The 23,691-nt window shown below is 43.2% G+C and overlaps 1 protein-coding gene across 4 annotated transcripts in view; it reads right to left on the bottom strand.

Moving 5' to 3' along the window:
- Positions 1-23,691, bottom strand: part of MATN2 (matrilin 2) — a 131,393-nt gene that overhangs the window by 72,769 nt on the left and 34,933 nt on the right. For all 4 annotated transcript variants that reach the window (XM_016157847.2, XM_016157843.2, XM_016157844.2 and 1 more), the window contains 2 exons: positions 13,815-14,384; positions 5,802-5,924 (listed from right to left, as the gene is read on the bottom strand). In XM_016157847.2, the coding sequence (XP_016013333.2) occupies positions 5,802-5,924; positions 13,815-14,384 (693 nt within the window). The remainder of the gene's footprint in view (positions 1-5,801; positions 5,925-13,814; positions 14,385-23,691) is intronic.

Here is a 23,691-nt window from a genome sequence, read left to right as displayed (position 1 = left end):
TTCTCTAACGTTATCAGTCTAAATACCACCAGCATTCCCCACCCCCCAACCCCATCTTATGTCATAAACTCCTCCCTGGGGCAGATATTGTTGCTGTTGTCTCCTGATTAATTATGTGGGTACAAGAAACACATGCATTGAACTGACCGAACCAATTAGAACTGTAAACTGATCCCACTTTTCTATTCTGTTCCTTATGTGCAGAGCACAAGATTAAGCCAAGGTCTGAGTCTTGGGTCTCAAACATGTAAGAGAAACACTCACTTTCCTCAGACACAAGGGAATCAATAAGTATTGAATGCATAAATAAATAATTGGATGAATGGTATTTCTGGCCCCACTCTCTACCTAATTCTGATCCCACATGTATATGACTGCCCGACTCAGTTTACTAAAATGTGGTTTTACCTTTGACACCCTGTGTTCCTCCCTCCTTCTCATCAAAGACTGCTGTTGGAACTTAGTGTGAGAATCAGATCACTCCAAAGTTTGTTTCAGCTGACATTCCTTCCCTCATCCCCTACTAATGCCCCAAGCTATTCCAGGCAGGCAGTCTGGTGTAGTTAGCATCCCCAAAAGACAACAAACTCCGCGATTCTCTTCTCTGACTTGCTAGGAAAACTCCTCCCTCCACAAAGCCTTCCCTGATTGTTCAATCACTCTTTCTTTGATCCTTTGTAGCCTTTGTCTCAATACCACTTACCTTCCCAAAAAACCTTGTTCTGAATACATATTATATATATTAGCATAAACATTAGCTTTATTGAGTTATAAATGACATACAATAAACTGCACACACCTAAAGTATACAATTTGATAAATTTGACATATCAGCATATCACCATAATCAAGGTAATGAACATATCTATCACCCCAAACCCCTAAAATTTCCTTGCGCTCCTTTGTAATCCCTCTTCCTGTCCCTCCCCTCCCCCGGACCCCATGTAACCACTAATCTGCTCTGACATATAAATTAGTTTCCATTTTCAAAAATTTAATATAAATGGAATCTTTTTATTTCACTATAATATCAGTTGGAGCCTCCAGTACAATGTTGAATGGAAGTGATGAGAGTGGACATACTGCCTCGTTCCCTATCTTAGGAAGAAAGCACTTAGTCTTTCTCTCTTGAGTATGATGTTAACTGCCGGTTTTTTATTAGATGCCTTTTATTTGGTTGAGCAGTTTCCCTTTTATTCATAGTTTGCTGAGAGTTTTTATCATGAGCGAATGTTGGGTATTGTACATTGTTTTTTCTGCGTATATTGAAATGATCACATGGTTTTTCATTTTTTAATCTGTTAATATGGTGAATTATGTTAATTGATTTCTTAAATGTTAAACCAACCTTGCATTCTTGGGATAAACTTCATTTGATCTTGATTATATTATATATATGGATTCTATTTTGCTAAGTTTTTAAGAATTTTTGCATCTAAAGTCATGAGGAATGTTGGTTATAGTTTTCTCTGTTTAATAATGTGAATTTTTCTGGATCATGCTCCTTGATTCAACTCTTGGGTCTCAAACATGTAAGCTATTAAATCACTTATGTAACTTGGGAAAAATAATGTCAGGAACATATCCGAATAACAAAATCTGTAAAATGTATTTGATGTGGTTCTTGAGACAGAAAAAAAAAATGAGAAAGCTGGACAAGAAAGTTTACATTTTTTTGTGAAGCGAGGTTTTCTAAATGTTGTATTTTCATAATTCTTCTAGACAGATTAAATATTTCAGAGGGAGGGAATGAAAAGGAAATTCTTTATTTAAAAAAATAGAGAAGGAAAAGGAAGCAAGTTAAAAGTCTTTCTGGTTAGTGGGAATTCAAGGGGAGGAGAATGATAGGGTAAACAGAAGTGTGAAGACAGGCATACTTCATCAGGTGTTTTTTTTTTTTTAATGAAGAAAAGGAAGGACATAAATTTCTACTGAGTACTACAAGGTATGCACTACGCTAACACTTTTGCATATATCTCATATAATGGTATTGAGTGGAGAAGACTTTTTGGAGGACAGAAGAATCCACAGTATTGTCCTATAGCATATTCCAAATTGCTCATATGGACAGAACTTTGAAGGTTTTCTAATGTGCTTGACCTAGTCTTTAAATGGAAGAGCACATTTCAGACCCTGACCAATTGGTGTGCAGAAGGTTATCTGGACAGTGAAGAGACTCAACATCAGGTCACCTAAAGATGAGTGTATACTTCCCCCAAAGAACAGAAAATTAATGGGTAGTGGTGGTGGTGTAGACAACACTTTTCAATGACCAAAGGGCTTTCTCTTTTTATTTGGAAAAGGAAATATACGTTTTGGTATATGGCTTCAAATGGCAGAGATAGGATCAAAGATGGGAATTATAGAGAATGGGATTTCAGCTCAATCATTGATCCAGGTTGTCCGGAGGTGCTTTACAATGACTTGATGTCTCAGATGGGTGATGGTGGTGGATATGCACCACTGCCCATCTGGGACAATAGGAGGGAATTCGATTCCTGGGTTATGTGGGAAATGGAGCTAAAATTCTGACAGCTAAGGTCTTTTTCTACTGAAGAACCTATGAATTAGCTGTGCCCGCTTCCTTTCTCCACACAAACAAAAAATGGTGTGTGTTGTGTATAGTGACACTCATTCTGTATAGTGACATATCGCAGCAGTTGGTAGTGGACTTGGGGAAATGACAATCATTTGAATGTTAGTCCTGATGAATTAGTTCTGAGTCTCCCCTGGAATCAGAGAGCCTTTGAACCTGCCTGTGCTCCTGGGTTTGCAGGAGTTTCTCTGGTTGCAGAGTTGCCATGCTGCCATCTGGGGGCTGTCATAGATCATGGGACAGCATCACATGATGGTTAAGAGCTGGGAACATGGAGTCACACATAACAGCATTTGGATTTTGGTTTTGTCACATTACTAGCCATATGACCTTCAGTAAACTGTCTAACCCCCTCCCCCCTTTATTTTTTGGTACATTATTTTCCTTATCTGTAAAATGACAGTAATAAAACCTACTTTAAGAGTTGTTGTGAGAATTAAATGAGATAGCAGATATAAAGCACTCAGGAGAGCTCCTGCCCATGGCAAACACTTAATAAGTGGCTATAGTTAGGCCGGACCTTGTGTGCTGCACTCTGAGCTGGGCACGTGCTGCAATCACTTTAGGTGGCAAATGCCTTGATCATTTATTTGATTTATTCCTATGCAAGAATGTGAGCTCCAAGAGAGCAGGAGCCTTGCTGCTTTATTCACTATTTTATTTCCAGGAATTTGCATGCTGCCGGCATATCTCACGTGCTCAAAAATGTAAATAGCTCTCTGTCTCATTCCTCACCAGGCCCACTGAGTCTCTCTAGGTATTGACAGAGACAGGTCCCTGCACACGACTAATAAACAGAGGCCAGGATATGGCCCAGGCTTCCCTTGGCACATTTTTAAATGTCCACCAGACCAAAACCATGGCTAACATGGATTTATCAATGACATAGGTCTTAATTTATCACCACCCTTCCCATTTTATGGGGGAGAGAGTTGAGTCAAGTTGTTTAATAATAGCTCAGGGCGAGGCAGCCACAGACCATGAGTGATAATGTTAAGATTCAAAGCTAGGTTTGCAGACCATAGAGGCCCTATTCTCTCTACAAGGCCACGGCAGTACCAATCTCAGGCAGGCAAGCAAAAAAGTTATCTTTCTTTGAGAGGGAACTGTTCTTTATGACTGTGCATATAGAGCTAAGGCTGGTGCTGACAGTAAAGGCAGTTGAACTGCCTCAGAGTGACTGGCGGGCTGGGTCAGATGGAACGGCAGAGCCCTGGCCCCAGCTCCGTCCCTTCTCCCTTAATTAGAACCCTCCTTTCCTTCAGTCCCTTTACTGCCTGATGCCAGTGAACCTCGAATTGTGGCAGCAACCTATGTCAGAAGTTTATTGAAAATGCAGACTTCTGGGCCCCATTCTAGACCTATCGACTCTGAATCTCTGGTATGAGGCCCAGGGGTCAGCTGCTGGGTGACTTTGAGTTTCTGAGGCTTGAGAACGGCCACCCTGGCTCACATTCCTTGTCCTCCAAGCCTCCTGTGCCTCTGTCTGGTCTGTCTGAAGCCCAGACAGTGTCTACTTTATGTTCTCTGTACCCGCAGCCCTAATCAGGAGCCCAGGCCAGACCGGTGCTGTGGGAGAGCCTGGGGGACTCAGGGCTTGAGGTAAGAAACCCCTGATGTGTGAGGAAGGCCTTGCTCATGACATTAGGGGAGAACTTTTTATTTTTTATTGTCTGGTCTCAAAATCCCTCTGGCTTGACTAAGCCAGCCTACTGAAAACGGACACTAGCAAATGCCCAGATCCCAGCAGATCACTGGGGCATGAGGCAAGGAGGGGAATTTCCTATGCTCCTAAGAAGGGATGGGCAGAAAGGGCCTTAGCAAAGCGGTGAACCTGAGTGCTCTGTGGAGAAGCCCCTTGGGGAGGAAAAGCTCCTGATGAGGCTTGGGGGGAGGGGGGCACTTGAAGAGGCTAGAGGGCATCTAAAAAGATGTGTAGGTCATTTGCTGAGCAGTGTGTGACTGACCTTTCCTGGGTTCCCCCAGGTCTGCAGTAAATTCCACTACATCCAGGAGTATTTGGTACGATTTTTATTGTGGAAACCTAAGAAAGGTCAGAGGTTCAAGCAGATCAGGATGATTCCAGCTGCACTCACCAACCTGGGATCCTAGGGCCCGAGAGGGGCCCAGAACAGGAGTTCCTGGGGTTCACAGAGTGTGAGGGCGTGGGTTCTATGGGTGCCAGAACTGGAGGAGTCAACTAGATGTTCCCTAACCTGGGGGGTGGCAGGGAGGCCTCTAGCCAACCAGTCTCAAACCCAAAACTGAAAAGTGAGACGATAAAATGGAAATGTGGTTTGGCTCTATAAATGCGATACTAAGTACAGCCATTTGTGCAAACTGCTTTCCATTAATGCTTAATTGCTCACTCTGCGGTATAACACCACTTATGCGTTGCATGAACTATGCGTCATTTTAGCTGAGTTTTATCTGCCTCCATGTGGGCCGATCCTCCTTGCTTCTTTCTTGCTTTGGTAGCCTTGGTTGTCTATGGGCTAACACACAGGCTCTATTTACAACTTGAAAAATAAAAAGTATGGGCAAAACACTTAGCCTTTGGGAAATCCTCTACTCTAAGAGGTGGATTACCTCGTTACTGCTCAGACGTCATTATGTTGTCTAGTTTTGGGGCTTGGCCAAAAATGAGTTCTATTAACACTTTATATTTGTTGGCCCTTTTTTCTTTAGGAGACCTATAAGGTGTCTGACACCAAAGCAATCAGATCCCGCATAGCTCTAAAACAGAAGTTGAATAGTCATTCCCAGCTGATGTTACCAACTCATCCTAAGTCCATGCTTCAGAGAAGAGACTAAAATATGGAAACAGCATCTCAGGGCACAGTTGATGGAGACAGGGGGCAAAAGGCTCTTCAGAGTTTCTCCCCAAAGAACAGCTTGGAAGTAAAGAACACCAGCTCATGAATTCAAGGAGACTATTTCTGAGAAGGTGACTCCAACCATTTTCCAAACTCTCCCTGATGGCCTGCTGTGTGCCCCCTCTGGCCTAGGTGCTGTGATGACATAGTGGGGGTGGGGGTAGGATCAACATAAAACACATAAATTATAGAACTTTTTTCCTGTCCTTAGGGAGACGTTGACTTGGTTGGGTGAGGGGCCACAGATGAATTAAATGGGCCCAAATAAAGGAAGAGGGAACGCGAGAGAAGAGGAGGACAGTTAAGATACATCAGCGAAGGAACCTTACTTCTGCAAGTCATCTGATCCGAGTTGAGGATGTATCCTTGTTTGCACCTGCAGATGTATGAGCCCGGGGTATTGATGCAGAAGTGAGCACAGTTATGCTCCAGGAGGCTGCACATGTGGACCACTGAAAGGGAAGATACAGCGAGTGAAGGCAAAGATGATGCCTTCTCTAACTTTATCCACCCCACAAACTTTTATTCAGACCTACTCTGTGAGGGAGAAAGCAAGGCCCAAAGAGAAATAAGGTGTTTACAGCCTCTGGTCAGACAAGACAGCTCTATATCTAGAAAAGGGCCACAAAGGGTTTAAGGGAAATAATATTAGGCTGAGACATATAAAATTACCAATATCTAACTAAAAATAGATAAAAAATGACCTACAAAAAGATAAATTTTATGGTTCAATTAATAATACATGACTGGTGGATAAGGGGATCAGAAAGTTCGCTGATACCAAAGAGGGCTTTGGCTAAAGTGTGAATTTTCAGTATGCAGCTATGGAATTAGAGGAAAAGCTATTAGCTAAATGAGGATGTGGTTAAGAAACAAGTTTCTCAGGATCATAAATCCCAAGAGTACTGTAATATTTTTAATATGCAAAAGTGTTATGCAAACATTTTTAAAACATAAAAATTTATTCATGTCTTCTATGTTTCCATAAGCTTTATGTCTCATTTAAAAATATTTTTGCATTTAGTTTCTGAAGTATCTCAGCTTTCAGATACATCAATTTTTGCAGAAGTTTGTCTGGAGCTCATAAAAATTCTTATTATTTTTTAAATTTTAAGTTTTGACTTTACTCAAAATAATCCAATTTGAACATATTTAAAAATTACAAACATCAGTAGAAACAAGTTGAAATTATGTAAATGTCCTCCAAAACAAAAAAGATGACCATATGTAGGAATATATTTACAGAAGCTAAAATAAAAGAGGCTTTCAAAAGCTAAGAATAATCCCATCAATCCAGTGCTTAGGAAAACTCTGCTACTGACGAAATCAATGGCATATGTTAAGAATATGTCTCTGTACTTCTAAGTAAGAAATATGGTGATCAATATGTGAACTAGGAAAGTAAAACTTTTTAATTTCATAACAATACAATTTAGAATGATTGTTCTGGGTTTATGGTTGTATTTTAGTTCCTAAGATACAAATAACAAGAGAAAATTTCATAGATTAAATGCAATCAGTCATTTTCACTTTGACATGAAATAAATATCTGTTTTTGTGACTTGGGCAACTTTTTTAACCTCTTTATAGAAAATAGAGATAAAAATAGCACTTACCTTATAAGGGCCTCAAAGGGGTTAAAATAATCAAAATGGTAATGTGCTTAGAACAGTGCCCCGTACCTGGGGAATGGATGCTCATACGCATTAACTGTTATGTAGCAAAGGACAGCATGGTGGCCTTTTATTTTGTCCTGCATACATGGGTTCTTCCTATGCATATTGACCTTCATCTTGGTTTTTCACTCAATATTAACAGATTCTATCTTTATTGACATGTATCATCTTTCATAGAATCTAAGGTTCACCCTAATATCAGAGATGTTAAAATGTGAAGACATGTACAGTTGATCCTCATTATTTGCAGATTCTGTATTTGCTAAAATTTATTTGTAACCATAAAATCAATACTCACAGTGCTTTCATAGTCATTCATGGACAGGCTCAGAGCAATGAAAAATCTAAGCCACCTTAGGCTGAACAAGGCGATGCTCTGCCTTCTTGTTTCAGCTCTTAAACTGTAAACAAGTATCCCTTTCTAGGTCTATTTAGTGCCACATTTTTTTTTTGTGCATTTCTGTACTTTTTGTTGGTGATTTTACTGTTTAAAATGGCCCCACTCATAGTGCTGAAGTGCTGGTGTTTGCTGAAGTGAAGTGCTCGTAAAGTGTGTCTCGAGTTCCCAAGTCTAAGAAGGTGGTGATGTGCCTTCCAGAGAAAATGTGTCTTAGACGCAGCCCTGGCATGAGCAATAGTGCTGTTGGCTCTGAGTTCAATGTTAATGAACCAACAACATATACGACATATGATATAAGGTGTCTTTAACCCATTTCCCATTTACCCCCAAGAATACTCGCCTGCAACACTTGCGGCTGCTGCGTTTACCCCAAGATTACTTGCAGATTACAGTCCTCACCTTACCCCCAAAGTGTGCCATAAAATATTTTGCTTTTATTATTATTTTTGAATCACTCTAATATATCGATAGTCTTTGGAAACAAATGACATCATTCTATTTACAGCATTCTGTTTTTAGCAGTGGTCTTTCCATTTCCAATCGCTGAAAATGTCAAATACTAGAAAATGTAGCATTCCTACAGTAATGTTAAATTAATGCTGAAAGCAAGCTGCACTTTTTTTTTTTCTAAATGGGAAAAGGGTTGAACAGAAACACACGGAAGACAGATTATGTATTGATCAGTTGATAAAAATGAGCTGGAGGCTCACAGGAAGCTGCTTTTCACTAGAACAGCAATGGTACAGTATTTGCTAATTCAGTGTTCACCATAACTTTATGGAACACAATTACTGAGAATTATGAAAATCAACTGTATATCTTAGATTTGATCAGACACATTAGATCTAGTTTATTCCTTCTCATTGCTTTATCTATTGGTTTTATGATTATTCTCAAACATATCTCCTTGAACACATGTGTAATTGCTCCTCCAGGACTGGGTCCTACTTAAAATAGATACGACCTCATTGCTTACAAGGTGGCTCACACCAGTAATCCATGAGAGTAATGAATCCCACTCCTTCAAAACTTCAGTGCTCGGGATTATCAAATGTTAAGTTTTTGACAGTCTTATGAGGAAAAACTCGTTATCCTGTTTTTAATTTGCATTTGCTTTGCACCCCGGAAAGCTCTCTTCTTTTTCTGTCACGTTGGCATGTCACTATTTTCCTCCATAATGAAGTCTAAAGTCTAGGCAACCAGCTTCACAGCAGTTAGGAAATGGTGCAGGGCCCAAGCGATAAGCCCGGTGCCCATCTTCCCACTGGTATCCTGGCAGATAAAATAAGACAGGAGATGTGAGCAGAGAAAATATCTGTTGGGCAGCAGATAGCACAGCGGTGAGGACGGCAGCTTCTGGAAATAGACTAAAGCTCACCTTCGCCACTTACTAGGTATGACGCAGTATGAATTAATTTCTCTAAACTCCACTTTCTTCACCTGTCAAATGAGTTCTTTAATTAAAAACTCTTGCTTAGGGTTTTAGAGTGACAGCTTGTTGCTAAGACTTGTTTTGGCCATGTACCACTAAAGAAAATGGAACCAAGAGACTGCAACTTGGCATAATGGGAAAAGAGCTGGATTAGAAGCCAGAAGGCATGTGTTCCAGTTCCCCTCTGCCTCGAACAAGCAGGGGAAGTTCAGGTAGGTTGGGTAGCTCTTTATGGCTTATTTCTTAACCTGTAGAATAAAGGCATGAACCGTGTCTAGGGATCCGAAGTACAGACACTTATTATTTCGTCCGCGTACCACCCCCTTTTTCTAGAAACTGCCTTTCCTTCTCACCCTGAATGTAATGCAACGGTGGGAGCTGCTGTGTTGGTGAGAGGCAGCCCCACTCCTGGCTGCTGTTGAGGGTATTGGTTTGGATGATCAGAGTCTTTTCTTGGCATTTAGAATGTAGAACTGAAAAAAAGGGGGCTTAAAACAAGGGCAAGTATATCCGGGGGGCTGATATATTCTCTGCCCATGGACCAGAGAAGTCTGTGCAGAAGCAGAGGGAGGAGATGAAGAGAAGGCAGGACTGTCATTTATTACTCTTCTCCTTATTTCCATGAGTAATATAACACGATCTCCCCTTTCTAAAGCTAGTTCAAATTGAATTTCTATTACTTTTAACCAAAAGAATCCCCCAAATGTTTACTATAAAATAGAATAACAATTTTTACTGTAAAACAATAAAAATTTTTCATCTATAAAATTCTATGGATGAGTATTCGGTGAGTCCAAGAGTATCTGGGCCCTATGCCTTGTTCTCCTGTGGGCCAGGCCTTTGTGATGTGACTGATGGGGAGGTGATAATTCTGCCTCCTCCACAGGCCTTCAAGTGATCTCTTTTTTCAGAAGGCCTTCTGGGTTGAAACTGGGTCAAGGCTTTGCTTTCAGGAGAAGGAATCACTCATTGGCAGGCTGCCTTTGGTAGGACTGAATTTTTTAACTAGGAAATATGAAGGTTCATCAATGTTTATTAATGAATATATGGGTGACTAAAGGAATGAGCTAAAAGAGTGGCGGGGCTGACTGGGGGTCCTGAAAGGAACAATTATTATGTGTGTAAAGTCAACGTCTATTGAGATCAATCTGCCCTCCCACTTAACAACAGGGCCTTGAAAGGCTGCAATAAGTGTAGAATTTGCCCGAGGTGGTTGATGAAATGTATGTCTTAGGAACACTGTTAGGGGCTTACATTGTGCCTGGCCTGGTGAGGATGAGGTGGCGGGGGACACAGGGATATTAGAGTTGGAACAGCCAGCCTCTGGGCTCCAGGTACCAGGCGAGGCTGGTAAGACCAGTACTAAGAGGTTAATTAAAAGCAATCCTACCCAGGTTACAATGACTTCAGAAGGCTTGGGATAGACATGTATTTTTCAGACTAAATTCTCTGTCTTCTCTCACTGGGTGGCAAAAATGGTAGACTGTAGGATGTGTAGGTTCTGATCATCTTGTAGACAGGGCCTCAATTCATAGGACGCCTGGTCTCCAAGGTTCTGGTGGTCTCAGGGCCTGAGAATGTAACCTCAGGATCCCACTCCCCGCCCCCGCTGTGGCTGGTGCGGGAATTCACTGCCCATGGGTATAGAGCCACCATTGTGTCCAAGTTCACATCCACACAGCCAGTGAGAGCCAGAACCAGCACTCCCACTCAAGGGCAGTCTGGCTCCAGGCCTCATCCCCTCCTAACTGTACCATAGAGAATCTCGCCTCTATCACACTGGGAGACTGAGATCCAGCAGCGCTTTTCAGCTCTGCCTGAAGCACACGGGCTTCAGTCCTTCCTCCCTCTTCGGTCCTGCTCCTGGGTGTACCATGGCCTCCGCTTCCCTGCCCAGCCCTTCAGCAGCAGTTTCAAACTCTGGGTCATGCTTCCTTAGCAGGTCACAAAAATTAACAGTGAAAAAACATTTGAAAATACCATTCCTTTCCTGGCTGACTGCAGGCGCCCTCCCTATACAAGCAGTAAACTCCTACTCATCTTCCAAGTCTAATGCATAGTGGTTAGGATGTAGGTTCTGAGCCAGAATGCCTAGGTTCACATCTCAACTCTACCACTTAGTCCTATGCGACCTCGGACAAGTTATTGAACCTCTCAGGGTCTCAATTTTTCTTTTCTATAAAATGGGAATTATGAAAGCACCTACTTCACAGATTTGTCATATTAATAAAATGAGTTAACATGTTAGTAGCTCAAAACAGCACATGCACATATTAAAATCTATAAATGTTGGTGATTATTATTATTAAATCCTCTTTAATGCTCTCCTGGAGCCCCTAGGCAGACCCAGGCATTTTTTTATTAGAGGTCTCACAGTGCTAGGTGACTTTCCAAGGCCTCCAAAGTGTACAATTTGTGTAGCTAACAGCCCATTTATCTGTGATGAGAGCATCTTTCCCCGGCCTGAAACCCTCCGCCTGGCATGTGGAGGGTGAGAGCTCTGGCTAGAGAGACTGCAGTCTGAATTTCCAGCTCTGCTACTTGAACTTGCTCATTCTTTCTGAGCTTTGGTTTCCACTTCTGTGAAATGGGGATAATAATAGTGCCTGCCTCACAGTCTGTTACAAGTATTAAATGAAATAATGCATGAGAAATACCTCGCCAGCACAAAATCAGCTGTTAGTCCCAGACTGTAGCTCAATAAAGGTTTAAGATGCTCACTGCTGTTGCCTGATGATGCCCAGCCTGCTGCTCCTCCATGTATCTGACCATAACCACACACAATACTGTGTATAGTGGATAGGACTCTACAGTTCATAATACCTGCTCACACATCTGTCTTTGCAGGTAAAACCCCCCATTTTACAGATTTGCTCAGCATCATACAGCTGGGGACTCAAGCCTGCTCCTCCTCACCCTACAAATCCTTTCTCTCAAATTCTAATAGGAATGTCAACCTCGAAGCTGATTTACCGAGCATGGCTGGATAGTGAAATTTATAATTCCCGGTCTGCGGAGGAGTAAAATGAGCAACAGCTTTGAAAACAGAACCCACCATCTGCTGGCTATTTGTTCTTGGGGAATTCACTTAACATGTTTACTAACCTATAGAGAGGGAGGGACAGTACTGTGTTGCCTCCCCAGGTTTTCATGAGGATCAAATGCAAAAACAGGAGGGAAAGTGCTTTATAAATGTCAGTTACTGTGGTCTTAACTGCACAGTTGATAGAGGCCCTGGGGCCTCCCCAACCTTTGAAGACAGTTGACAAGTGTGTTCAGCAGAGCCCTGCAATGTGGCGAGAGAGGAATTGGTCCCCTGCAGAGGGTGAGGGAGGACAGGGGCGGGATTCAGTCCTCAGGCCACACAAATAAACGAACCGATGGCATAATACTGATGTTTTCTTAGCGCTTCCAGCTTACAACAAAGCAGGGGGAAATTCCAAACTGCCTTTTCATTTTGCTGCCTGGACATAAAGGATACTGAGAAGGTTCTTCTACAGACAAGGCCACATCCTCAGCCTCATCATATTACCTTTCCATCTGCTGATAAATCCAGAGCACTTATAAAAGAACTCCATTAAACCCATCAAAACTGTTATGGAACCAATTTCTTTTAAAATATTTCCAGGAAGAGGGGAACATAAATTCTGCAGAAGTCATTTAAAGTCATAAACCTTAAAAACGTTTGCAGGGCATTCTACTGGGTGAAGTTTTCCAGGTGACTTGGGCCACAGCACACCACAGTAACACAAGCCTTCTGCGCCAGGGAAAATGGCACTTCTGAACACTTTCCCAGTGCAGTCAAAGAAAATGTTCTTTTTCCTTCATGGCAATGATTTTTTTTAAGTAAATATTTTGATTTTGGAGTCACGAAATAATGGGTCTCTGACTTCTGAGGTTAGTCCTCAGCAGGAGATTTTCAAACAAGACACATCAGGAACACACCTGTTCTTCCTTCCTGAGGCTTTGATGGGGGCCATGTGGAGCCTGGCACCTGGGACCCCTGCCCTCAGGAAGGGAAAGGGATGAGAAGACAGCTGCAGAAGCAGGAAACTGGAGAGCGAGTTGACCCACTGGAAAAAGCTGAGGCAGGAGCTCGGGTCTGAGGTAACTGGGAGGAGTCTGGCAAAGAAGGGCGAAGAAGCCTTGAGGAGATGGGCTTAGAAAGCAAGAGAGGGAGGAAGAACATTAAAGTAGAAGAAAGCAGCTCAGGGTTTGGTGAGGCCTCCCTTGCAAATAAGTGAGTGGTGAGAGGGGCCTGCCATCTTAACAGGTGGGGGGCATGAGGACCACAACCTGGCCCTCCACATACACTGGGCCTCTTTGTCAGTTGAGAAAACACCCACGGCTAGCACCATGGGGCAAAAATGCTTCATCTTCCATACCAGCCAAGAAGAAATTATGCTATTATTTTTGCCCTTCCATTCCCATCCCTACGCCAACTCAAGAATTCCAACTTAGGGAATGCCAGGGCCGTTCACTGTGCTGGGAAAAACTTCACTGCTTTCCTCTTACTCATTCTGCAATTTGGATTTAAATGTCCCTTCCCCAAGGAAGTCTCCCTGAGCACTGTGGACTAGGTCGGTCCTGCCTGAATTCTTCCTCCATTACACTGTTACAACTGCAGGTACTTACTTACTTGTATAATTACATGTTAAATATCTGCCTCCTTGGCCAGATGTAAGCCCCAAGAGAATGCTGTGTCTGTCTCGGCCTTTGCTGAACACCCCTTGCCAGCACAGTACCTGGGACAAGGCAGCACAGAATGAACATTGGAAGATGACTACATGCATCCTAATGATGCCCCTGGAAGAGCCTCGGGGTCAGGACTTACTGCACAGCTTGTTCTGGAACACTGAGATCAGCGACTCCATTTGGCTGAAGTTGGCCACCAGGAAGACATGGTCCTCGTGTGGCTCACTCCCAATGGCTTTCAGTGTGTTGAGGTCCACCTGGCCTACACCAATGGCAAAGATCAGGATGCCTGTGTCTCGTGCCTTTGCAGCCACCTCAGCCACCGAGTCCTGTGGCCTCCCATCCGTCACGATCATTATGACCCGCAGCACATTCTCTCTCAGGGGCCGGGCCCCCTCTGCTTCTGAGAAAGCGATGTTCAGGGCATATTGGATGGCCAGCCCTGTCATGGTGCCCGTGGACAGGTGCCTCATCCTCTTGACGGCACGTTCCACCTCGGACTTCCTCTTGAAGGTCTTGAGGGAGAACTCATTCTTGACAGTGCTGCCATATTGGAGCAGCCCCACTCGGGTGATGTCAGGGCCTATGTCCAAGAACTGCAAGATGTCCACGATGAACTCCTTGACTTTGGCATAGTCGTGAGTGTTGACACTGCGAGAGCTGTCGATGATGAAGACCAGGTCTGCCCGCTTATTCTCACAGGAGCTCCCTGGGGAAAGAGGAGAGGTCAAACGCATTAGAAGAGTGTTAAGGGCCCAGAGCTGTTGTTGGAAATCCTAGGGCTGGGATCACCTTTCAAACCTCCAATCTTCATTGGGTTTTTATGCTTCTTGGGAAAGTTATAAGAGTATGGAAGGGTAAGATAAATGAACACGTTAGTTATTAGACAGTTGTCAAGTGTTTTTAGGTGAGCAAACACCTGGTCAGGGTCAAAATGATTTTATTATTTACTGTATGCCAATAAGTTTGCCTGGATACTGCAGGAAATGTGGAAGAAACTTAGGATAGGGACCAATATCAAGGAGCTTGTAATCTACATAGGAAAACTCAAGTAGTGTAACGAATGAAAGAACAACTAGTATGAAACCATGGTGCTGACGCTGGATGTACAGAGGACAGGGAAATGAGTGGGTTGGTGTCAAGGAGCTAGGCACGAGCTAGCTGTATGGATGCATAGTGTTCGAATTGAGAGAAGGCACACAGGGAGAGGACACATGAACAAAAGCCCAAGATGGCATGAATATGGTGGATAATAGAATAAGTGATGGAGGAACTGCTAGGTATTGCAGGTAGGAATTAAGCTGGAGGGGTAGCCTGGAGCCAGTTATAAAAGGCCTTTAAATTCAGACTGAGAAATTTGTGCATGACGTCACAGTGATGGGCATAATATGATTAGCATCATATAATTTAACTTATCTCTCCAGTAGGAAAGTTACATTAAAAAAAAAAATCAAGTGATAGTGGTGTGCAAGGTGGGTGATCCAGACAATTGTTGCATTAATCTGGTTGACAGGGCGACTTAATAACAGGCAGGGCAGTAGTGGACAAGGAGAAGGAACCCAGTCAAGAAACACTTCAATAAAAGGACACAGTTAGACTGGAAAAAGGCAAATGCTAATCTCTCCCTTACCACCATGACTGCCATATGTATTCCTTAAGCACCCAAACAAGAAGACTAATAAGAGCTTTGGGTCCATGGATGAAATTCATTGCATTCTGGGGAAAGGATGCTATTGAATGAGATGAGAGACCTCCTTCCTCAGAGGGTAGAAGCTGGGCATTCCTGTTGGAATTTCGCAGATGTTCCACACTCCAGCCTCCAGCCAGAGGGAGTCCCTCCTCCCCTTCCCAGACTTGGCAGCTAAATCCTCAGTTGATAGGGATTAGAAAAGTGATCCCAAATGCTTGCCCTAAATCCTAATCACCACAGCTGCAAGAAAGAGAGAGAAAGCCAAAAATGGAACAGTGAACCCAGTCATTAAAATGAGAAGAAAGACCCATGAGGTCACCCTGTCCAGGCCAGCTTGCCAGGCCGTGACTCGCCTGAGCGCCTGCACACACACTTCGTCCATTGCAGCCTCATGAGTTTTATGATTTTAAGGGAGGACGCACCTCCCGACACCAGTACCCTGGCAGGAAACCAACCTCTGCCACACCCACATATAACACCGAGGGCTGTGTGAATTTAATATGTAGCATAGAGTAAATAATAATGTTTTGAAATCTTGTTTTCCAGAGGGCTTTCATCACTATGATTTCATTTGATTTTCAGAACAAGCTCTTGAGATAAGAGCTAGGTGTACCATATCCGTTGGATAGATGAGAAAATGGAGGTGCTGAAAATCTCATAATTTAGAAAAATTATATAGAGACAAGACCAATACTGGTCTCACTGGGTAATTATTAGAATTTAAGAAAACGACCCAGCTCAGCCTTGAGCCCCAGGGGCTGTGTAACCCTGAGAGGCACCTGGAGGGGGTAACTTTTTCTAATTTTCATGAAGGTGCCTCTGGTCTAGCACATGGCCCTGGGTTGGAGCAGTGACCGGGGTTTTCGCTGTGGGTCTTAGTCACTACATTAACATCCACCAAACATCACAATCAATTTACAGGGAAGCCTGGAAGTTTTATGGAGAATTATGTACTAAACTAGATTAGCTCCTGTCAAAACAAATGGGCAGTTTTCACAATGTCTGGACATCTACAAAAATACCACGAAGGTTCAAAATGTTGTTGGAAGTTCCAAGGGAACTGTGATTTTGAGTTGAAAACAGACCCTGGCAGCTGAGTTACCAGGTCTTCTTCAAGATGTCTCCTCAGGTCTTTTGATAGTTCACAGTCACAGCCTCACGGCTTGTCCTGAAAGGGTCAGTTCAGCAGTTCTCAAACTTGAGGTGCCTCCAAGTTTCCTGGAGGACTTGTTAAAACCTAAGATCAGTGGGCCACACCCCCAAAGTTTCTGATTCTGTAGGTCTAGGGTGGCACCTGAAATTTTGTATTTCTAATGAATTCCCAGGTAAAGCCAATGCTGCTGGTCCAGAGATGACACTCGGAACCACTGCTTTAGGAACTAGAGAGCTCTGAAGAAAAGAAGTTCTGGAAAGTCAGGGTCTCACCGTCTCACTGTGAATTCCCCAAAGTGGGAAGCTAGTCTTCGTTCATCTGTGCAGCTATACAGCTGGGGAATACAGTAAGTCTTCAGTCAACGTTTGTGGAACTAAATGGAATCCAGGTGGTGGAGCAGGCTTCAGATGGAAGGGATTGGGTCAGGGTGCAGTCAGTTCAAGGAGGTGGGTGAAAACCACAAAGTCAAAAGTTCTAGAGCAGGTCTAGCCCCTGCTAATCGAGTCACAGATTCTAGCATCTAAAATTTTGTCATTTTATGGGGGAGCATAACCACTTTTGAACTTCTGGTTCACAGACTCATATATTAATAAAAATCTTTAGAGCTAGAGGGGCCAATTAGAGTCCAAGTTTACAGAAGGGGAAACTGAAGCTCAGATAGGTGACTCTATGTCCCCAAGGCCTCAGGGCTTATTAGGGTCAAGTTTGGTGCCTTTTCTACCATTTTATGGTGCGCACCTTGAAAAATTCACTACAGCTGGCATCACAATATGAACTTTGTAAATGCTTGGGGCACTCTGAAATACCTGCTGTGCAGATCCTTACAGCTTCTCCACATGGGGACTGCTGAGAGAAGTTTCCAGAAAATGGACTCTCTTCTGTGTGTGCTCCTTTCGCACATTGGTTCTGATAAACAACCTCTCCGTCTCCTTAGCCCTTCTGGACCCTCATGGCAGACTTTCGAAAGCAGTTGAAAGAGGGTTTGTAAGCACATCGTAAAATGTCATTCCTTGAACCATAATGTGATGGTCTGGACCTTGTCAACAGCCCTTCCAGTACTGTCCTCAAAGCCCGCACGTTGGGTAGATGAGTGTCTTCTCTCCAACCTTCGCAGAGAAGGTGGACCTGAACCAGGACGATTTTAAGCAACATTCCCACCCCAGCAGGATCACAGGGTGCAGCCTGGGAACTATCTCCTCCTCTCAGGGTTGCAGATTTGTTGCACTAATAAGCCTCCCTCACTCCAGCTAAATTCAATTGTGGCCATGTAACTGTATGCGTAACTGTACTTGGTGCCATCTGCCTGGGACGGTCTAGGCATGTTTGGAGAAGGAAGTGATGCGAATCTCTATGAGAAGACTGGAAGGGACTCCGAGATGCTCAGCAACACACCGGTAGAGTCCTATGATCTTAGTGTAAGTCTAACCTCTGCCACTTTCTGTCCGTGTGCTCTTGAGCCTCTCTGTGACCTCTTTGATCCTCAGTCTCTTCTTCTGTGACATGGGATAATAACACTTCACAAGGCTATTGTAAGACTCAAAAAGAGAATGTAATAATCTGTACCTGCTGCTTATTGAGTACTTAATAAGAGTCAAGCCTTGTTTCCTGAGTAAGTTCCATGTTTTGGCTTATTTATTCTTCACACCTGCCTTCAGGAGTGGGTACTGCTACTGTTCCCATGTTACAGATGAGGACAGTGAGTCTAGAAAGGTTAAATAACTCGCTCAGGATTTCAAACTTAGGCAGCAGAGGAGCCAGGATCTGAACCCATCGTGTCTGGCTCTGAAGCGCATGCTCTTCACCACCAAGCAATGCTCAGAAAGAATTTTGTTCTTTCAGACCTCAGCGTGCACCAGGACTGCATCAGCTCTCTGGCCCAGTTCTTTCCTTCCCTGGAATCACAAGGCCCAAACTTGCCTGTCTCCTGCCAAGTGCTTCTCTTCTGCTAAATGCCTATTTGTATTTTTTTTTTATTTAATAAATGATGAAAACAGATGCTTGCCTCTTTGAATAGCAGCAGCCCAGTAAATCAGGCTGCTAGTCATTCCCATTCTCATTCCCTTGACAAGCGCTTATTGAGAGATCAGTAGGAGCAAGGCCAATGGGAGACTGAGGATGCAACAGGTGTGACGGAGAGCAGAGGCCACGGATCTTTGGGGGACCATGGGGAAGAGAATGGTTATGGCCTAGACAACAGGTGAATGCCCAACGTGGGATGGGAGAGGGAAATGGATTTCAGAAAATGTGATATTTCATACCAATTCCCAGCAAACTTCTCATAAGCAGATGGCTTGTGGGCACTTAAAAAAAGAGAACTGTAGAAAATTTAATGATACAGTGAAAATATGGAACAATTTCTAGGACAGTGTAAGAGTAAGCAGACTAGGGAACTGGGGCATGATTTCCAGGCAGCACTGATGGCTGACCCAAGGGTGGTGATTATGAAATTGGAGTGAGACCAATAACATGGTTGTGTGTTTTGCTCCAGCTACACTTGGCTGCACAGGTGTAGGGAGAAGCAGACAAAATTTGGTTTAACCAGGTTGTCATCTAGCCAAGCGAGAGAGATGAATCAGAAGGGTGGCAAAGGCAGTCAACAGGGTGACACTAATGACTTCTTATGGAATTAAACTGGAGGAGCAGCGAGTACAGGAAGCAAGGGGATGAAGGACAGAGAAGTAGCAGGATCCATGGATCGAAAAGTCCAGGTCAGAGGTTTAAATCGAGATTATGAAAGTCCTGCAGGTATTATAATCACAGAGTCAAGGGTATGATGAGAGGGCCGAATGGCTGAGATATGGTGCAGGACTAGAATATTGGAGGAAAGGAAGTCAAAGCTACTGAGGAATCATTTGTATGGACATTGAAATTACCAACAATATGACATGAGTCATGTTGGAGAAAGTGGCAGTGACCCAAGAGCTGAAACTGGTCTTGAGATAGGAATAATCACAGGGGTTTTTTTTTAATTCCCTAAGACCAGAAATTCTGTGAAACATGATAATAATGCCATAAAGGAACAAAGAAAAAACTAGCTCACCAAAAGTTTCAAAGGGACCCTGGGGAGAAAAATTTAAACTGTTTTATGATGGGAGGGGGCTGGGGGAGATGGGACAAAGGTCATTATGAACCAGCAGGAGTTCAAGAAGGGGAAAAACAAACACTATTTTTTTTTAAATCCTAGATGGGATAGGTCAAGAGAATCAGTTTGAATGTCAGAAAGTCAAATGATTGACTCTAGTGAGAAAAAAAAACACTGATTCCACATACATAGACAGGTAGAGTATCTAATTCAACAAATATTTGGTAAGTACCTATTGTGTGCCAGCCTCTGAGAACACAATGAAGGAAAGACTCCCCATTGTGAAAGATAGGCATACAGATAAATAAGACACAATACAGATAAAAGGACACAATAAAACAGGTAGACTAAAGAGAGCGAGTGCTCAGGAAAGGGGTGGGGAAGATGGCTATCTCTTGATATGGGTACCCAGGCGCTTAGAGCAGCTCAGCACTAACCACCCCCCCACCCCCACCCTCACCCCCTTCACTTGTCCCTGGCAGACACTGTTCTCCTACTCACCCTGGATCCAGCCTCAGGATCCTTTCGGAAACCCCACGTGCCTACAAACTATCAGAGTTGGCACATGAAATAGAATCATTTTGCCAACCTGGTTTTAGAGTCTGGTACTCTACAACAAAGTCTGAAGTACTCAATTTTATCCACTTCTAGGAAAGTGAAAAAAGGTAAATTAGCCAATTATATACTTGACCCTTAAGCACAGGCTTGAATTGCATAGATCCGATACCAGACATCACTTGTAAATTTTTAATCTTTTAGCAGGACATGATATAGGACACCTCTTGCAGAGTTCTTAATCCTTTTAGTAAACCTAGTTAAGTTTTCTTCCCTCCTTCTTTAGGAGAAAGGCCCTCTCCCTCAAATCCCAATAATTGCCTCAAAATTGGTGAATGAGATCCTCTGGCTATAGATATCGGTCATCGGCCCATTGTTAGCAGAAATGCTGTTAGACCAGACAGGGCCTTTAGGGTCTAAGAGGCAGGGGACTTTAGGCCAAAGGTTTTTTTTTTTTTACTCTTTACGAAATATATTAACCAAGCCTGTTTCCCTTTACGCGCTTGATAGGCAAATGAATAATAGAAATTAATAGATATATGATTTAAATAACGAGTTCATATTTTCTCTTCCTTGTCTAGGGACTGAGGTGGCACTTCAGCAGGAAACCCAAGACTCTGCCCTGATTAAGTCAGAAAGGGAAAGAGCTCCATGAAACGGCAGGAAGCAGATATAGAAGAGGCCTCCCATCCCTCAACATGCATAATAATAATAAAAGGGGTTCATGGCTCTTAGGCAGGAAAAGAATTAGGCAGGAAAGTAAGTTAGGGGGTTTCGGGTCTGCCTGCAAAGACACTGAGGTCATCCTATCCTAGAAGGAGTCTGCCCTATTCCTCCCACAATTAAGCAAGCCAGAAAGCATTTTTAGGCTAAAAGTAACTCATGCAAAGAAACAAGTAAGCAGATGGTAGGTAACAGTTTAAGCCAGTCACTCGGACCTGCACAATGAAGACCCCCAATGACCTTCAACTCACTTGAGCCTTATTACGCCATCATTATGATGTATATACCCAGAAGTTCATTAATATTATTATAACAGATTGAATTCTGAGAACAAAGAGGCGCAGAAAGCAAATGATGAGTCACTGAGTCATGTCAATCTTAGTTGTCAATCAAGGAAGCCCACCCCTCTTAGACAAGTTACCACCCACAGCAAATAGGGACAACCACCCCCCCCCACCGCCCGCCCCGAAGGCTTTGTTACCAGCCACGCTCCTCTTGCTCAGGCCCACTTACATGTTTGGAAGTGTACTTTCCCTTCTAATAAAATTTTTCTTTTCTACTGTATTTCAGTGTCTTGCTCAATTCTTTGAGACATTAAGAACCTGGACAACAACACACAGGGAGAGGATCCCCACTCTCCAGTAACAGGTCCACTTATACGAGAATTTTTTCAATAAATATTGTAAATATATTTTCTCTTTCCTATGATTTTCTTAATAATACTTTATTTTCTCCAGCTTAATTTATTGTCAGAATAATACATATAATACATGTAACATACAAAGTATGTTCTAATTGACTATTTATGTTATCAGTAAGGCTTCCAGCCAACAGTTGGCTATTAGCAGTTAAGTTTTGAGAGGAATCAAAAGTCAACACATAGATTTCCTAGTGCAGGGGCTTGGCGCCCCAACCCTGCGCTGTTGAAGGGTCAACTATATTTATGAGACATCATCTAATTATTATTAGTGCTAACACAGCGTTTCAGTGAGAAATAAGAAGAGTGGGCAGACAAGATTGGCCACATCAACAATCTGCACATAAACTTCCAGATAAAGCTGCATTAATGACAGAGGGCTTTTAGGTGAGCGTGGGGTCAGAACAAGAGAATTATTATAAGAATTATTCTCCTCAAACTATAAAAGTGGTACATATCTGCCATTATAAGACCATAAAATACCTCAAGGAAATTGCAACCCGTAAGCATTTGGTTTATGTGAATTGAACCATATGGGCTGATCAAAAAAAGACAGAGAGACAGCTAGATGGGGACGAAAAGACTGCCACATAACACAGCACTGCAATCCTCGCTACCATCGTGCCCAACTACACGTGCCCGCAGATGCCTGAGATGTGGCCCCTGCCGCTGCCTCATGTGGCTCTGTCCTTGTGTGCTTCCAGACTGTGACCAGCTCTTGGGGATTACAGTGATCGCATGGATATTTAAGAGGCAATTTGGACTATATTTGATTTTTGCCCTCAGTGCAGCGTAACCTGCAACCCCCGTATTCAGAGCACTTGATTGAGGCACCGTGGTCCTCAGCCAGGGCTGGAAAGACCACAGTCATTCTTCCCTCCCCGATTTCCTCATTAGTCAGGCACCAGCTGCTGCATTAACTCATGCCAGATATTTTACAATGCACTTGATGAGCTATGGTTTTCTTTGAATCAGTCATATTCTACTTACATCTTCTTAAAAACCCACTGGGGCATACTCTGAAAACGCGATTGTATTATATTAGGGAGACACCCTGGACTTTTTAATAGGATTTCAGATTTAAAATGGACTAATTAGCAAATCATTCCCCATTTAGTGACATTTTCCAAACATTTTCTCGAATTCTGGGGGTACTTGAGGTTCTCTCTATACCACTACATACAATGTTGGGAGGAATTACTAATAAGCTGAATAATAGAGTCAGGACTGGAAAGGATTTCTGAAGGTTGAACTAATAAGTCAAAGCTAACAAAATAAAATCTAATTGGTATTACGGTTAAGCTTTGCATGTTAGGCTCAAAAAACTACAGGAAAAGAGACATCTGGATTAACAGCCAGTCACATGACAAAAATCTCAAACCAGGACGGCAAATCCCAAGCCTTGCACACTGCTCCCCAGGCCTCCAGGCCTGGCACCTGTGAGGCCCCTCAACACAGCACCCCAAATTCCCACTTCCCAGTGCCTGGAGGGAGCTTGGGGAATGAAACCGATTCGCTGACCAGACAATTTGTGATCATGTCCATCAGATCCATCTCAGCCTCAGTGCCCCAATCAATCCATCAGTGGCTTTTCTGGCCTGGGAGAGCAGAGAGGCTCTCCTCCAAAATGGACCTTAGCTTTCCTTTCTTTATAGCAGAACTTTCCTATAAATGAATATTTTGTTGAGTTTTATCGACCGGAGTCACAATAGCTGGATTTGGCAGCTGTAAGTTCTCAATATAAATGAGCCACCATCCTAAGAGTCACTGATATTCATGGGAGAATGAACTAATGAACTCATCTTCTTGGACCAGCCCACCCCGCCCTGCCCTATACCATATACTCCAGCGATATCAAAAGGTTCATAATTCACTGCACACCATCCGCTCTTGGTTGTTTCCTCAGCTTAAGACTTAGCCCTGTAGTCACTTATTTTTGAAAACCTTTCCCTGATGAGTCTCCTCCCCTGGTCTCAAGAGCCTTCCCCTGAGGCCCCGGTATCTCTCATTTATGTCTGTTTGTGCATATTCCCACCAGCATCTCACGCATGGAGCTATCCGGCCCCATGTAGTGTCTTACATGAATCCCTACTACTCAGCATAGTGTCAGACACGT

The sequence above is a fragment of the Rousettus aegyptiacus genome, unplaced genomic scaffold (genome assembly GCF_014176215.1).
Source record: "Rousettus aegyptiacus isolate mRouAeg1 unplaced genomic scaffold, mRouAeg1.p scaffold_m13_p_15, whole genome shotgun sequence".
NCBI classification, from domain to species: Eukaryota; Metazoa; Chordata; class Mammalia; order Chiroptera; family Pteropodidae; genus Rousettus; species Rousettus aegyptiacus.
Note: the sequence above shows the minus strand (reverse complement) of the source record. Positions and strands in the feature narration are given on the sequence as shown.